Raw genomic sequence first — 17,092 nt, forward strand, 5'->3', positions numbered from 1 at the left:
TTTACTTTTTTTGTTTTTGTTTTTGTTTTTTTGGTTTTTGGAGACAAGGTTTCTCTATAGCTTTGGAGCCTGTCCTGGAACTCGCTTTGTAGGCCAGGCTGGCCTCAACCTCATAGAGACCCACCCATCTCTACCTTCCAAGTGCTGGGATTAAAGACATGCACCACCACCACCCAGTTTACAAGTTTTACTTTTTGAATAATTTTAGACTTAAATAGAAAAACTAACCCCACACTTACCTAGCTGCATGAGGCCCTGGTTTAATTTCCAACGTGGGAGGAAAGGAGAGAGAAAGCAGAGTGGGGGAGGGGAGGACCAAAGCAACATAGGTTTCATTTGCTGACCCCGCATACGCACTCCTTCCTCTATGGTTAACTCTTTCACTAGTATTATGTATTTGTCACAATTAACAAACCAATATTGCTACATTATTATTATCCAGATGATTTTTGTTTTTGCCCACAGTCCTTCCTTTGGTTCCAGTATCCCACCAGGGAAGCCATGTTATGTCTCCTTGGGCTCCTCTTGGTTGGCCCAGTCTCTTGACCTTTTCTTCTTTTTTAATGACCTTGACAGTTAGGAGGAGTGCCGGTTGGGCATCTTGGGTCCCCTGCCCCACCAACTGGAATTTGTTCTGTTATCTTTATGATTAGAATGGGCTCCTGTGCTTGTGGAGGAAGGAACCACAGAGAAAGTACCTCTTCGTTATGCATGTTGACCGCATTGACAGATCGCATAATAGGCAATAATGGCTGCGAGAAAACCCAGTAGGATGGGTTAAATGGGATTAGTTAGTGGTTTACTTCTAGTTTTATGGTATGTATCCCTTTCTCCACAAAAAAGAACCAGCTCTTGGATTTTCTCTTAATTCTGTTTTCTACCTAATTGTGCTTAGTTTATGTATATTCATTTTAAGAAGTGTAACAATGTGGAATCCAGTGAGCTGGCTCGCTCAGAACATGGAGGTACGAGCCAGCAAGCTTGATGACCTGAGTTTGATCCCAGGACCTCTGCGGTGAAAGGGGAGAACTGATCCCCATGAGTTGTCCTCTGATCTCCATATTCTCACTTCGGTGTGTGTGCCCCTCACCCCAAATAAATGAACAAATGTAAGAAACCAGTTGTTAGTGTACGCACATTATCTGTGACGTCCTTGTGTCAGAGGCATCCCACAAACTTAACAGATGAATTTTCTGTTACTTTCTAGATAACCGTGCATTTGTATATGAAATTTTAAAATCTGAATTGTTTAAAGAAAAACTAAAAAATTCTCAGTGATTCCCACCCCCTGTTACCAGACACTGTGCTATATTCACTCTCTGAGGCTTTATCTGTATCTTAATATGTAGGAAAAGATTTCTTTTTTAATCACTTTTTTAAAAATTCTTTTACTGTTTTTATTGAGCTCTACATTTTTCTCTGCTCCCCTCCCTGCCTCTTCCCTCCCCTTCAACCCTCTCCTAAGGTCCCCATGCTCCCAATTTACTCAGGAGATCTTGTCTTTTTCTACTTCCCATGTAGATTAGATTCATGTATGACTCTTTAGGGTCCTCTTTGTTGTCTAGGTTCTCTGGGATTGTGATTTATAGGCTGGTTTTCTTTCCTTTTTGTTTAAAAACCACTTATGAGTGATTACATTTGATAAATGTCTTTCTGGGTCTGGGTTACCTCACTCAAAATAATGTTTTTTAGCTCCATCCATTTTCCTGCAAAATTCAAGCTGTCGTTATTTTTTTCTGCTGTGTAGTACTCCATTGTGTAAATGTACCACATTTCCTTATCCATTCTTTAGTCGAGGGGAATTTAGGTTGTTTCCAGGCTCTGGCTATGATAAACAAAGCTGCTATGAACATAGTTGATATATACCCCAAAGTGGTATTACTGGGTCTTGAGGAAGGTTGTTTCCTAATTTTCTGAGAAATTGCCACACTGACATCCAAAGAGGCTCTACCAGCTTGCATTCCCACCAGCAATGCAGAAGTGTTTTCTTTTCCACACAACCTCTCCAGCATAAGTTGTCATCAGTGTTTTTGATCTTGGCCATTCTTACATGTGTAAGATGGAATCTCAGAGTTGTTTTAATTTGCATTTCTCTGATGACTAAAGATGTTGAACATTTCCTTAAGTGTCTTTTAGCCATTTTAGATTCCTCTGTTGAGAGTTCTCTGTTTAGGTCTGTACTCCATTTTTTTTATTGGATTATTTGTTCTTTTGATGACCAATTTCTTGAGTCCTTTGTATATTTTGGAGATCAGACCTCTGCCTGATGTGGGGTTGATGAAGATCTTTTCCCATTCTGTAGGCTGTCGTTTTGTCTTGTTGACTGTGTCCTTTCCTTTACAGAAGCTAGGAGAAGGTTTCTTATTTATTTATTTATTTCATGTGCGATCGTGTTTTGCCTGTCTGTATGTTTTGTGAAAGTGTCAGATCCCCAAAACTAAGCTATAGGCTGTATGAGCTGCCAAGCGGGAGAAGTTCTGATGGCTCCATGGACATCAGAAAGAACAGGCTTTCTTTGCACTTGAGACACAGAACACCATCCACACATCAGTTAGATCTTGTGTATTAATCATGTAGGCTTTGCCGTTTCGTGGTCTCTATTTCATTTGGCCAACTGATCACTCATGAGCTAGAAGATGGGAATTAAAATCACCTGCCCTGTAGTCCCTCTCTCGCTTTTGCTCTGAATGGCGGGCGCCATCTGATGTGGCTGATCTTCAGCTATGGATCATATTCCTTTATTACCGCAAACGAGTCTCCTTTGCTTCATTTAAAACTTCTGCTTTGAAATCCGCTTTGCTTGCCTCTTGCTTAGGCTGTTCTAGGTATGAGCTTATGCACAGCTATCTGTCTGTCTGTCCTTCCATTGTTTTGCTCTTGGCTCTGACTCACTTTTCTTTGGGATGGCTCTCGTGTGTTGTCCGAGGCAGGGGGCTTTGTCTTCTTCCTAGCTTTGGTCTTTGCCTTTGAGTGGTTTGTTATGACTGTGCGTTGACATGGCTACTACTTCGGTCTCGCTTTTACTACCACATCTTCTGTCTTGACGTCTTCTTGCTTCAATAGCTTCTTAAAACAAAGCCCTCAGGGGCACGGTCTGTTTTACTTTGTGCCGCCTTCCTTCTGACAGTTTAGAAGGTTTGTGCTTTATTGTTAGTTGGGGAAGTTATCTTTAGAATAACTATGTAGAATGAATTTAATCTTTTGTTTAGACTGCCTGCCTTCTAAAATGAGTAACTGCAAAGATTGTTTACCGATTCTATCACAGTTTCTAGATGCTTTACGGCAGCTGCTTTAAATGACAGCATTTCTCCAGTTGCCTTTTCTTGGTCTTTTTTCTCCTTTGTTTCTCCGATAGTATCTTGAAATTTTTAAATGAAATTTACTAATTTTGTGTTTGTGGTGTGTGAGTGTGCCCCAGCGTGCATAAGCGGTCAGAGAACAACTTGGGAATTAGTTCTCTCTGTCTACCACGTGGGTCTTGGGATCCAACTCGGGTCTTCAGACTTGGAGACAAGCACCCTCTGGACTGAGCTATTCTCCAATGGTGTCTTCGTTCCATCCAGGTATGTTTCTCTCTGCTCTAGGGGCTGTCTACGCTGAGGATTTTGCAGATATATTTGCAGAAATGCTGGAAATTACACAAAGAGTGCAGGATTGCTCTGTGACTGGGGTGGTGATTTCTTTTGATAGTTTCTTTATTTTTCAGCCAGCAGAGTAGCTGTGGGCTTCTCTCCTCCTGCCCGGCCTTTGCTCTGTTGCCTGTGAAGGAAGAAGGCAGGCTGTGGTTTCCTCTGTTTCCCGTTCTTCCCATTCCCTGAGAGGCCAAACACAGTTCCTGACACCAGACTGCACATCCTCTGCCCGGTGTCCTTGGTTAGACTATTGGAGTCGTCCTTCAGGAATCCCAGCCGCTAGCCTACTCTACAGTCTTTCCCACAACCCTGGCCCGCAAGGAGCCTTCTCAGGTGTTTTAGACCAGCTTTGATCCTGGCTGCTCTGGGCCACCTCTGATTGTGTCTGGCAGCCTTCCCTCCTAAGCTGTGGTTTAGGTTACAAACGTGTCCAGTTTTGCCGAAGAGGGCCTTTGCATTTCGATTTCTTTCTCCTTGATTTTGGGTGATTTTAGATCAGAGCATGAGTAATTTTATTCTGCCGCCTTTCAACTATCGAGTGTTGGGGATTTTTGTGATCGAGTATTCTCTCAGATCAAACGTCACCCAGAACTTTTCCAAATAGAGTTGATGCCAGCCTAACAACAGAAAGGGAAGAACATGGGAGAGGAGACTAAAATTGGAGAGTTAAAAACACGTGTGTCCATGCTGAGTGGCAGCGGGGGTCCTTCCGTCCCTTCTTCACTCTGGTTGGGGTGCGTTTCTGTTCAGGGAGGAGTAGTAGACTTCCCTGTCAGTCAGAAGCACCTGAGACAACAGCCTGAGAGAAGGGTTTGTTTTGGCTCGCAGTCCCGGAGTTTCAGTTCATAGTGGCAGAGGGCGTGTGCGGGAGGAGGGGGGCTCCAATGGCAGAGGCCAGAAGCATACAGGGGATGCCTGCAGTAGTACCAGAGGTGTCCCTGTCTGTCCTCCCACTTTTCGGTACAGTGACGGTGACACTCACGGTTATCATGGGACCAAGGAGATGGCTCAGGTGGTAAAGTGTTTGCTGTACAAACACAAGGACCTGAGCTTGATCCCCAGAAGCGATGTAAAAAAGCCAGGCATGGTGGTTTGTACTTTAAACCGTGGGGAAGTGGAAAAGATGATGGATCCCTGGGATTTGCTGGTCAGCCAGCTTAGCCTATTCTGTGAGTCTGAGACCAATGAGAGACCCTTATTTAAAAAATAAGGCAGATGGCACCTAAAGAATACATTTAAGGTTGGCCCGTGGGTTACTTACACATATGTGAGTATGCACCTGCATACACACATGCACCCGGACCTACACACGCACAGGTATGAGTACATCCACTGGAGAAAAAGAAGTAACTATCACAAGTTCACCTCTTATCAATTATTATGCAGGCTACAACATTTCACCTTTGGCTCCCAAAAGGCTCAATTCTGTCTTATAATGTCTTAACATGCTTTTAGTCTCTCTCACGGCCCCCCCAGAATCTCCACAGTTGCAGCACTGTTCAGGTCCAAATTATCCTCCAAACCTCCGTGCACATGTGGGTCCCTGCAAAATCAAAAACAAGCCACATGCTTCCAGATTTGATGGCACAGACTAAACATTCCCGTTTCAGTAGACAGCGTCGGGGAATGGAGAGGACGGAACCAAAGCAAGACTGAAACTTCTTAGCGAAAACACGAGGTACAAGGTGTCATGATGTCAATCCAGCACCCTTGGGCCTATGACATTGTCCCTTGCAGCTCCCCTGGCCTCTCTGTTGGCCGTCTCTGCTCACTGCCTGCTGCCTTCTTCAGCAGACATCCCATTATCCTGCGTCTTTGGCTTCACGATCACGGTTTCATACATCACCCTCCTGGAGAAATCACTTGGGTTTTTCCTGGGAATCCCTTGCCTGTAGGAATTCCATGCCTGTCTGTCTAGCCACCTAGGCCTTCCTTTGTACTTTAGGCCTAAGCCTCCATGATCCAATAGTTCTTCTATCCTGCATGCCTGCAAAACCAGCATGGTGGGTCATGCTAGATTTCCTACCTCAAGCGATAGCCGGAGCACCTCGAGTCATGGCTGAAGTGGCCCGTGAGTGCCTTGATGATTGAAAACAGAGATTTCCTAGGTACCTGGCGTAGGCAGTGTGTCCTGGAGTTGGCTTCTTGGGACAGAGTCTTTCAAATAAGTGAAAACCTTCACACTCTGGAGCCAGTTCCTGAGGTGTTCTCACGGCATCTTTCTAGTTGTCCTGATGTCCCTCATAATGGCGCTAACCTAGTGTTTCTCAGTCTGTGGGTCGTGATCCCTTGGGGGATCAAACGGCCTTTTCACAGGGGTCATGAATCAGATAGCCTGCATATCAGCTATTCATGTTACCGTCCATAACGGCAGCAAAATCATAGTTATGAAGTAGCAATGGAAATAACTTTATGGTTGGAGTCTCCACACCATGAAGAACTGTTTTTTTTTTTGAGGGTCGCAGCATTAGGAGGTTGAGGACCACTGCTCCAATCTCTTTAGAGGCCTCACTGTTATGGCTTCTGTATCTGTTACTTTTCTCATTGCTCTGGCAACCCTGACAAAAGCATCTTAAGGAAAGGGTTTGTTACCGCTTGACACAGTTCCTGGTGGTGGAGAAAGATGGGTGGCAGGACTGAGGGGCAGTCTTCTTAAGTGTCTGGCTCTTCCTGCTCTGTATTTGCTCCCAGACCTCACTGTGAATCTGGCCAAAGAGCCAAACCTAGCCACAGCCTGAACACTGGGCTGCCCTGAGAATTAATTAATTAATTAATTAATGAAATTAATTCATTCTTCACCTTTAAATTCAACCTCTGTAAAGTCTCAGGACGTGAACAAAATGTGCACAGCTTCCATGCCAATGGGTAACACAAATGGCCTCGGTTCGGTTCCCATGAGACATTGTTTCTGCCTGGAACTGGATGAGATAGATGTCTTTGCTGTTTGTTGGCGTTCCTCTCGGCAGCCTGGACTCCTAAGGTCTCAGAATCACCCATACAGCTGCACTTACAGAATTCTAGGATTTCTCTGGCTGGCTTCTCCAAACTTTGCTGAATTCTTCCTGCAAATTAGTTCTGCGAGCTTCTATACCACGTGATCAGATACAGGCACAGCGCCAGCCACACCTCAGCGTCAGTTTTCTGCTATTGTCAGCTTTCTGTGCTGTGACAAAATGTGACAGAATGCCCTAAAGAAGAAAGGATTTCCTTTCCTTGCACTTGCAGAGGTTTCTTTAGTTGTCATGGCAAAGAGGGCATGGCCCAGCACAGCAACTCCCATCATGATGATGGCAGCCAGGAAGGTGGGGGAGAGAACGTGCCTACAGTTGGCAGCTTTCCCGTTTCCCCCTTGTATTCTATCTGGATTGCCAGCCTATGGAAAGGTGCTGCCCACATTTGGGGTGGGCCATCTACCCCTGGTTAGTGCTTTCTGGAAACGTCCTGGCAGATATACCTTAGAGGTGAGCTTTACTGATCACATAGGTGCGTCTTAAATTGACAGTGACGATGAACTGTCCGTCACCAATAGGAAGTCATGGGTTGGTAAGACAGAACATGGCAGCATCCTGTCTTCTCATTTGTCCCGGAGAAGTCCTGAGCCAGGATGCCCCCAGGCTAAGGAAGAAGAAGGCACACACCTGTCCTCTGTCAGCCGCAGGAGTCAGATGGGGCAAAGCTCAGCCTTCCTCTTCCCATACTTAGGGCCATATAAGCTCCCCAAGGTCCCTGGGGCCCGAATGACCCTACTGTGTCCAGTTCCTCCGCCTCCTGGAAAACTGCCGTCCTTGCAGCAAGGGATACTAACTGGGATAAATGTTAGCAATGATGTGTCTGTGCCCAGGGAAAACACAGGTGTGTCCAAGAGAAACAATTCCCTGGGGGATGCCTGGAGAACAAAGCCAAGAGTCCCAGATCTGAGCTTTTAGCCTACCGTCTTTCAGATTCTCGTCATACCACCCGAATGGGAGGTGTTGTATCCCATCTTACAGAGGGGGAAAGTAGAGTCCAGGAGAGGCTTAAGATACAGAGGGATGTGTGTCAGCGATGTCTGGCTCCACAGTTTGGATGGATCAGCTCTCTTTTCCCCCTTCTTTGCCATTTATTTTCCCATGGCGACAACACGCCGCCATCTTCAAATAGTTGTCCCTGGGTGACCCCACCGAACACTTGCTCTGTGTCTTGCTTCCCAAACCTGGTTCCATTTTAAGATTATTTTTTTTTTAAAGCTCCAGATAACTGGAGCTACAAACCCACAAGCCACCTGCTAAGTCTGTATGACCCCATGTCTCAGCACTCCAGTTTCTTGGGGTTCAGTTCATCTTGCGACAGCGATTTCCAGGGGTTACTCTGGTGCCAAGAACAGACTCTGAGAGCAAAGTTCCTTGGTTTGGCTCGTGGCTCAGTCACTTATTACCTGTGAGGCTGACTAATCACTGACTTCTTTAAGATTTAGAGGAACAGGGAAACCTTAATCATGGAGGACAGTGTCTGCCATATCTCATATACTTGGAAAGTACCAGATATGAAGTACCATTAATTATTATGCGCATGAATTATGTGGCCGGGCCTTACAAAGGGCCCTTCCAAGGCCAAGGTATAAATGAAGGGACGAGTGGCTGACTGTTGATGCTTCTCTCATAACTTGTGCCCTTTGCTTCCTTCCAGGAGCTTGGGCCCCTGCCACAGCCCAGCAGAGGCTGTAGAGATCAACCATCAGGAAGCCTGGTTCCCAGCCCCGGGGTCCATCCCTGGCTGTGGGGAGTGGAGGCTCCTACGAGGTAGCAGTGGCCCGAAGTGGTCCCCTCCCCATAGTGAGCCATGGGTCAGAAGCTCTCGGGGAGCCTCAAGTCTGTGGAGGTGCGAGAGCCAGCTCTTCGGCCTGCCAAGCGGGAGCTTCGAGGCTCAGAGCCCGGGCGGCCAGCGCGGCTAGACCAGCTGCTGGATATGCCTGCGGCAGGGCTGGCTGTGCAGCTGAGACATGCCTGGAACCCCGAGGACCGCTCGCTTAATGTCTTCGTCAAGGATGATGACCGCCTCACCTTCCACCGCCACCCGGTGGCCCAAAGCACGGATGGCATCCGCGGCAAGGTGGGCCATGCCCGGGGCCTGCACGCATGGCAGATCCACTGGCCGGCTAGGCAGCGGGGTACCCATGCTGTGGTGGGCGTGGCCACGTCCCGTGCCCCTTTGCACTCAGTGGGTTACACTGCACTGGTGGGCAGCGACTCCGAGTCGTGGGGCTGGGACTTGGGCCGCAGCCGCCTCTACCACGATGGCAAGAACCGACCTGGGGTGGCATACCCTGCTTTCTTGGGGCCGGATGAGGCCTTCGCTCTGCCAGATTCCTTATTGGTCGTGCTGGACATGGACGAGGGCACACTCAGCTTCATCGTGGACGGCCAGTACCTGGGCGTGGCCTTCCGTGGCCTCAAGGGCAAGAAACTGTACCCGGTGGTGAGTGCCGTATGGGGCCACTGCGAAGTCACCATGCGCTACATCAATGGCCTTGACCGTAAGTGTGCTGGCCTAGGTGGCAAGGGGTGCAGAGGCCTCCTGCCCCAGAAGAGCTGGGGAGCGGGTAAGCAGTGCAGGGAGAGCTGTAGTTGGGGAACCCTGCCGTTTTTAGCAGTGATCAGGGCATGGTTTTGAATTTTGACTTTGTCGAAGGCTTTGCAGTTTGCAGGCTCTGCCTCAGTTTACCTATCTTTAAATGGCACAGTGGTCATGATTAAACTCAGGGCACTGGGGGGGGGGGGGTCACATGGCCATACTCTAGCTCAGGGCACTCAGGAGGTCATCTAGAATCATATGTGTGCTTATAATGGTAAATGCACTTGATAAGGGCTGTCTGTGAGTGCTAAAGAGATTTATGGAATGACCCAACCTAGTCCCGGCTAGAGAGCATCACCACTGCCCGGCCCCTGGGTGGGAGTCCATCTGTCAGACAAGAAGTAGTGTTAGCAACTGTTACTTATTGCCGCCTCCTGGAGGCAGCTTTGAACACCCAGATCCCACCCAGTCCCTTCCTGCAGCTGTCAAAGGAGGTAAGATGCTCTCCCCTCCAGCGGATTGTGGCCGTGTGGAAATGAAGCCCTGGACTATGGAATTGGCCTGTTTTCCAGACAACCAGAAATCTAGATCCCGGCAACTGCTAACGATCTGGTTGAAGTGAAGCTCCTCTGTGGGCTGTAGGTCTCACCCTAGCGGCACCAAGGCCTCCTTTATTCACAATGCATAACCTGTCAGGCAGTTGAAAAGTTAATTAATGCCCGGTGGCAGTGGGCGGCAGGGCAGGCCTTTACTTAATCCTAGCACTCGGGAGGAAGGGTAGCCTCTAGGAAAAGTACACATGGCTATGTGGCCCATCTTGAATCCCAGAGCTTTGTTGGGCTTGCTCACACATACCGGCTATTGTGGTTTAAACATGAAGTGTCCTCCACAGGCTCATATGTTTGAACCCTCATCCCCTTCAGGAAGTGGGAGAAAGGAAGTTGATCATAGGGTGGTGGTGGGGAGGGGATCTTGAAGGGTTTCTTTCTTTTCTTTTCTTTTCTTTTTTTTTTTGGAAACTGTTTCCCTGTGTAGCTGTGCTGTCCTGGAACTCACTCTGTAGACCAGGCTGGGCTTGAACTCACAGAGATCCTCCTGCCTCTGCCTCTTGAGGGCTGGCATTAAAGGCATGTGCCACAACCACTTGGCAGATCTTGAGTTTTTATAACCTGGCTTCACTTTATGTCAGCTCTCTGTTTCCTGACTGCAGATGTCTTGGGACCAGCTGCCTCCTGCTCTTGCGGCTTGCTATACTTTCCTTCTCATGGGGACCACATACTTTGTGAGGCCTAAGCCAAGATGAATTTGCCCTGAAGTTCCTTCTTGTCAGGGGTTAGGTCACAGCAGTGAGAAAAGTGACAGTGTGCTGGTCTCCCAGCAACCATCTATAGATGTCTTCCCTACCAAATATTACAGAAGTGAGCACTTGCAGCCCCAATTCCAGGGTTCATTCTAAATGAGAGGTATAGTTGCCAGCCAGTGTGGCTGATTTTGTACACCTTTTTCTTTTTTTGAAAGTCAGAAAAAAAAAAAACCAAGAAAACAAAAAACCTAAAGCACAGAGCTCCGAACCATGAGCAGGGTCCTCCTAGGTCTGTTGGCCTCTGAGATCAACCATTTTCCCATGTTCCCCTCTTCAGTTGACAGCCCATGAGTAACATTCCAGAAAAGGAACCACGGGCAAGGTTTGACTTGTGTGTTTGCTTGAGCAAAATGTGGGCTGATGGTTTGAGGGTGGCAGGCCAAGACAAAAGTGGCCGGAGCTCCCAACTCCGGGATAATTGGCAGCCTTTTTACTGGCATCTGTTTCTGTGGTTGTTGGACTATGGTTAACAGTGGAATGATGCTCCGTTTTCTGTTGACCTGTAAAGCCCTGGAGCAGATGAGTCTGTTCCGAGCAGGGTGATCATCGTGGTGCTTTGTAGGAAGTGTCCGGAATCCTCTTAGGTAGACATGGTGATGCAAACCCTAGGGATGAGGAGACAATGGCACCAGTGAGCTCTCTGGTCCAGCTGGGAAGTTTACTGCTGGAATTAATTTGTGCTTGCGCTGGCGCTCTGAAGGGTGTGTCCCGGCCCTCTGGACATCCCCAGCACGGTGGTTCTGTCTCTAGTGAGACACTCGAACTCCCTAAGATCCACTCTATTCATCTGTAAAATGGAACATGGGATCCCTTTCTTAGTTTGAGTGTTGGCACCAAATGTCTGAAATTGACAGCAGGGGGCGCTATGAAAGCCTAAAAAAGAATATTTCCTTTCGGTTATTGACCACTCCGGCCTATTGGTTGGTACTCAACAACAAAACTAAGTCTCTAACATATTGTCCCTGTGGCTCCCTTGTGGCTGTTAGAGTCAAGGATCTCCTGTGTTACTGAAGGAGGCTGGGTGGGAAAGACAGTTGTGTTTGACGCATTTTGACCTCATGGGTCCTTTGGAGGGTTTTATCTCCTTCTCCAGTGGCTGGGGTTTTTCAGGTTTGCAGAATCTGGACCAGGATTCAGGGAGGTGAAGGCGAGTACAGGGTAGGGGCTATGATAGTGAAGTAGGCTGTCATGATGCGAGCCTGTAGCATCTCCTATGTGATGACCAGGTGAGTTTTCCTGGCATTGTGCTAGGCTGCCCTCCAGACAAGACTGGCATCCTCTACCTTGGATAGAGGTATGATGGCAGAGAGGGAAGCTTAGCTTGGGGCAAGCCCTGATTATGTGGCAGCCTATGCTACAGTGGGGTCCAATGGCTGGGAGGTGATTGGGAAAGAGCTATGTTGTATATATAGAGGGTGATCTGGGCCAGATTCCACCACGCATTCCAGAGTCCCTTGGTTGGGAAGGTAGTCCCACGTGAAGATCTATGGGTTGAAAGAATTCTGAGCCTTCATTGATTGTGGACCTGGTAACTTGACGGGGGTATCAGGATTGGAATGAAAGCATACTGGGAATAAAAGGACTGCCCCTTGGGGTTACTCCTTACTCAAAGCCTCAGTGTCCCCTCTTCAGTTTGTGGGGATCAGACACACCAGCACTAAGCAGATACCTAGTAGTTGGAGTCCATTGCTGCAATTAACCAGCTGGGCCGAGGAGGTTCTGGGGGTCACAGATGGAATACAGAGTGGCCTCTGTAAAGCATTTTCCTCTAATGCAGTGGAAGTTGTTAATGGATAACTCCTTTTCAATTTATGATTTTTATGACTGTAAAAGCAAGCCTTAAAAGGTCTTACCACACTGAACCCTGAAGCACATGTTGGACGGGACAAGAGCCCCTGGCAGTGCAATTTCCTCTTGCAAATGCACGATGCCCTGGAACCTCTCATGGGTAGAATTGTTCCTTCACTACACCGCAGAATGATATGGCTTAGCGTCTCGGGTTTTCCTGCAAAGACCTGGAGGACGCTCAAAGGTCTGTAACCGAGACTGCTGAGGCGTGTGTAGCTGAGGTGTACACAGACCAAGCCAGGCACATGACTAGGCTGTGTCAGTTGTCCAGACCCAACCTAGTAATACCAATAATACTACTAGCTAGACATATCTCATCCTGCTGGGCTCTTTTCTAAGCCCTTCATAAAATTAATCATTCAAGTATTCTTTAAGTGAATATATGGATAATCATCTTTGATTCCACCTGAAGGAATTGATGCTCAGTGAAGTTGAGCAAGTTGCTCAAAACCACATAGCTCATAGCTGAGGAACCTGGATTCAGGCTGAGGCTAATGGTGCGAGACTTGCAGGAACCCTAGCAGACAAGGCAGGGGGAGCCGACAACTCAGGAGGGTTGGCTCTACCTGATTTTGTAGCCCTCTGTGGTAAACTTAGCTGAGATCCTGCCATGCTGTTTCTGTTGCCTTTTCTCCTTCCGTTGCTTCCTTCCTGGCCCTCAAAGAGCTCTGCAGAGTGTGCTGAAAGCTAGGCAGGGTGCAGGGGCCGACTCTGCTGCTCGGAATCAGCTACACTTTATCCCCGAGCAGGGGAACATGCCCCATCTACTCTCATGCTCGCTCACCCCTGGGCTGTCCTGGCCTTGTCTGAACTTGCTCCCTGGCCTGAAGTTTCCTCTTTCCAAATTCTGGTGGCTGAGTGCTAACAGAAGGGTGTTGTCTTGGAGTTCCTGCGTGGTGAGTGCGACATGAGAGACACGGGTGGAGGCAAGGAGCCCCAGATGGAGGCCAACATCCGTGGGGGCCTCAGCAGCTTTGATACAGGGTGACTAATGGTTCTCTTTGTCAGGGGAACCCATGGGCTGTACCGTAGGCTAAACATTTTACTCGGGTGTTGGGTTTGTGCTGTTTTGGGGGTGTTCTGCACAGAAGGCCCATTGATGCTCAGGACTGATTTTTGGTTGAAGAGCAGAAGCACAGGTATAGTGTCCTGGGACCAGCTGGCCGTGAAGGCCTGTCTACTTGTGCCAAGCAAAAGAAGCTATATTTCTAGTCGTCATTCCTAGATGGTTTAATCGATTTGCCAACAAGTATTTATGGGCACAGCAGTGAAGCAGAGGAGGCTGGCAGCCAGCCAGCGCTTCCGGTATTGATGGGGACCAGAGAGGTTTTCCACAGGATGACTGCAAGGGCACCCTCCCCTTGTCAGACTGTGTTTCTGCTCTGTGTGGAGCCCACCACCCTCCTGCTCAACACTTGGGAGTCTTGTGTGGGCAGCGAGGTCCTCCCGACTTCCCTGATGGCAGAATGTGACTCCTCCACCAAGGTCCGTGTCTGAGATCCTCATCTTCTCTCAGTTTGTCACCCCAGCTCACTAGAGACCAGAGAGACCCTGTCCCCAGGCCCCACTCAGTTTGTCCTCTTTGCTCAAGTGATGGAGACGTGCTCAGGCAGGGCTGGTGGCCAGGGAGGCATCTGTGACAGGTGGAAACAGTGGGAACTTAATACATTTATGATCCTTTTAATAGGTAAAGCTGGGGGCTGGGTAGCAGCTGTCAACGATACATAGAGTTGTACGTTGAAGCATCCCCGCCACATTCTCCAGTCCCCGGCCCCCTCGCATCCTTGCCACCAGTCACCATCAGCAGTTTCTTGTGTATCCTTCCAGAAATACTTACGACAGGGAATTTTTAGATCACACTGTAAGTGGAGCTTCGCATCATGGTTCCTTCCCCCACCTTAATGGATCTTGGCAGTTGTTTAAACATCAGTTATGGTAGAATGGCCCTCATTTCTTATTAACAGTTGCATGTATTTTCATAGTATGGATGTCTAATGATTTAATTATTCAGATCCCTATTTTTGTACAGCCAGGCAATTTCCTGTAAGAATAGACTTTTAATCTTAATTTGAATTCCATTCATTCCCCCTTCCCGCTACTCAACATTCTCAAGCCTCGGTTTTTCCGTCTGGGCAGTGGGATACTTAGACGACCACGCCAAGCGCTGTGGAAGTGACGTAAGAATGGAGCCCGGCCCAGCACTTAGGTGGCCACTGCGGGTGTACCCACGCGAGCTGTCATCACACGTGTACATTTCCCATCCTTCCACTGAGCTCACCTCAGGCACCCAGTGAGCACCGTGGGTGACTGGGTTTCTCTTTGACACGACAGTAGAGTTACATGGCCCTGCTGCCAAGAAAGCCCTAAGCACCTTATTGCACTGAGATTTTTTTTTCAGCTGTCCGGTCCAGCCGACCCAAATACAGGATGTCCATCAGCACCGTAAGAACCTGGCGCCCTTGTGTGCACAGAGTGGACCGTGCTGTGTATGGCTTGTGGTGACACGGCTGCTGAAGGGAGATGACTCTGAACCGGGAGCCACATGGCATCTGTGTTAGCCTCTGTCTGGCCCTCCGCAGGGCACCCTATGCAGAAGTGTTCAGTAGGTGCTGCATAGTGGGGGCTGCATCTCCGTCTTCAGAGCTACCCTACCTCTCTTGTAGTGCCCCTGCATGGAGGGCATAGTAGATGTGCTGCACCCCTGCACGGACGGCAAAGTTGATGAGGTGCACCCCTGCATGGACGGCATAGGAGATGCGCTGCTGCTTACGCACAGGAACGGAATGGCCTCTCGCTACCTGAATGGCTTTTCTTTTTTCCTTCACAGCGGGGACGGAGTCACAATGGGCCGGAGTAGAAGGAGCAGCTTGTGATCACTGCCAGCCGTCTTGCAGTCTGACCCCAGCGTGACCCGTCCCCACTTCCCATTGTGTGCTCTGCATGGCACATCTGTCCCCACATCCAGACCAGCTGGAGGTTGTGTGATAGGCCAGGCGGTTCCATTCAGGACCTTGGCATTCAGAAACTGGCCCCCTACCTTTTGTTCTCCACAAAGGGAACAGATTTTCAGCTGAGAAAGAGCCTTGCTCAGCTGCCACAGTCCTGCTTTGAGGGGATTCTCACATTTAATAGTTACGAACAGCCCCACATAGCCCTGCCTTCACCAAGGCCTTTGACATGTAGATGACAGTGTCTGGAGCTGGGTATGGGTGGGACTGGTGTCCACTAAGTGTCACTCTGGGCCAGCATGGTCTGGAGGTAGATCTGGCCTCAGGAACTCCTGGCACCCAGGAGTCTGAGCTCTACCTAGCTGTCACCTGAGTGAGTCATTTTAACTCTGAGCTCAGTTTGTTTTTCATAGAAAAACATTCTGCTCAGAATCATGGGTGATACATCAAAAGTGACCTAGCTAGTCCTGGCGCACAGTAGGGACTCACAACATAGTGGACACAAAAGTGCTAATATTGTTCCATGGATTGGAAAAATCACTGTGGACAACGGCTGTTAGTAAACGCTGGTCCACGCTGAACTTCTTCACACAAGGGAAGCCTTCTTCCTGAGCTGTTTCAGAGGTTTCCCACTGAGTATCTGACAGGCTGTGTCTCCCAGTGGTAACTTGCCTGGTGAACCTGTCCTCAGCAAGGACATGTGAACAATTGGCACCACTGTGCCTGTGGCCATGTGTGTACCAGTCAGGAGGAGACGCTAGGTGGAGGGCCTAGCCACTGTTGGACATTTGTGGGGAAACGGGGAGGAGGCAGCGTGTGTCTGAGGCATTCGGGTGAGAAAGCGTGGGGATCGGCAGCCAGTCGGTAGCCACATTGGATAGGCGGTTGTGGAGAGGTTCAGAGAACCAGGAGGACTTGCCAAGGTCACTTACCAGTGAGCAGCAGAACCAGAGTCAAAACCCAGGCTCTAAAGCCTTTGAAGATGTTCCTGGCAAGACATGAGTGAGTGAATCATGAGCATGGTTCATGGCTCAGGCCTTGAAAGCTGATGTATGATGCAGGATAGGGGAGGTTGGGATGCCAAGGTCGGTGAGGACTTTCTGCCCACTGTGTTTCTCAGAACCCTCATCTGGAGGGTGACTGCAGTGATGACATTTGTCCCTGGGACCTTTGACAGTGAAGATGATGTGGGACCCACTAGGTCTGTGGAGGCCCAAGATGCTGACTTTCTAACACACTCTGGGCTGATGCGCATAACGCTACATGTCACAGGTGTGGAACAGACCAGGCATCCTCACCACCACGCTGTCCCCAGAAGCCCCCACCTCCCATTTGCCTCTTCCTTTCCAGGTGGCCCTGCAGACTTGCTAGTCTACAGTTCCTCTATAGTTTGGTCTGGTGGAAATGGCATGCTTTTCCATGAAAGCCAAGTCTGGTGCTTCTCAGCCTACCTGTACCCATAGTCTCTCCTGCCAGCCGATGCCAGGGCAGGTCCTGGGCCTTGCGCCTTGTCCCTATTGGACCTCAGCATCTTCTCCTTCTTATCCAGCTCACGTCCATCTTGTGTGCCACTCTCCATCTGCCACCTGGGAAATTCACAGGCTTGTGGCAGAGTCGCACTGTGAGATGACCGGGAAAAGATTGCAGTCCAACTGCTTAGCTCCCCAACACACCCGGGGCAGGTCAGGACCTTCTGCTTGGTGGCTCCCCGACTCTCCTTGAATGCCCCCTTTCCCATCCACAAGCCCATT

At 49.0% G+C, this 17,092-nt stretch overlaps 1 protein-coding gene across 3 annotated transcripts in view; it reads left to right on the forward strand.

Moving 5' to 3' along the window:
• Spsb4 (splA/ryanodine receptor domain and SOCS box containing 4) overlaps positions 1–17,092 on the forward strand; it is a 70,727-nt gene that overhangs the window by 11,397 nt on the left and 42,238 nt on the right. Inside the window, exons 1-2 of one of the 3 annotated variants that reach the window (XM_050157356.1) lie at positions 3,328–3,563; positions 8,298–9,210. In XM_050157356.1, coding sequence (XP_050013313.1) covers positions 8,451–9,210 — 760 coding nt within the window. In that variant the 5' untranslated portion in view covers positions 3,328–3,563; positions 8,298–8,450. Of the gene's footprint in view, positions 1–3,327; positions 3,564–8,297; positions 9,211–17,092 lie in introns of those variants that run through there. The other 2 variants (XM_050157355.1, XM_050157357.1) reach the window with 2 other exon arrangements.

Source organism: Alexandromys fortis, unplaced genomic scaffold (assembly GCF_014885135.2).
Source record: "Alexandromys fortis isolate MF-2015 unplaced genomic scaffold, M_Fortis_MF-2015_v1.1 scaffold_85, whole genome shotgun sequence".
In the NCBI taxonomy this organism is placed as follows: Eukaryota; Metazoa; Chordata; class Mammalia; order Rodentia; family Cricetidae; genus Alexandromys; species Alexandromys fortis.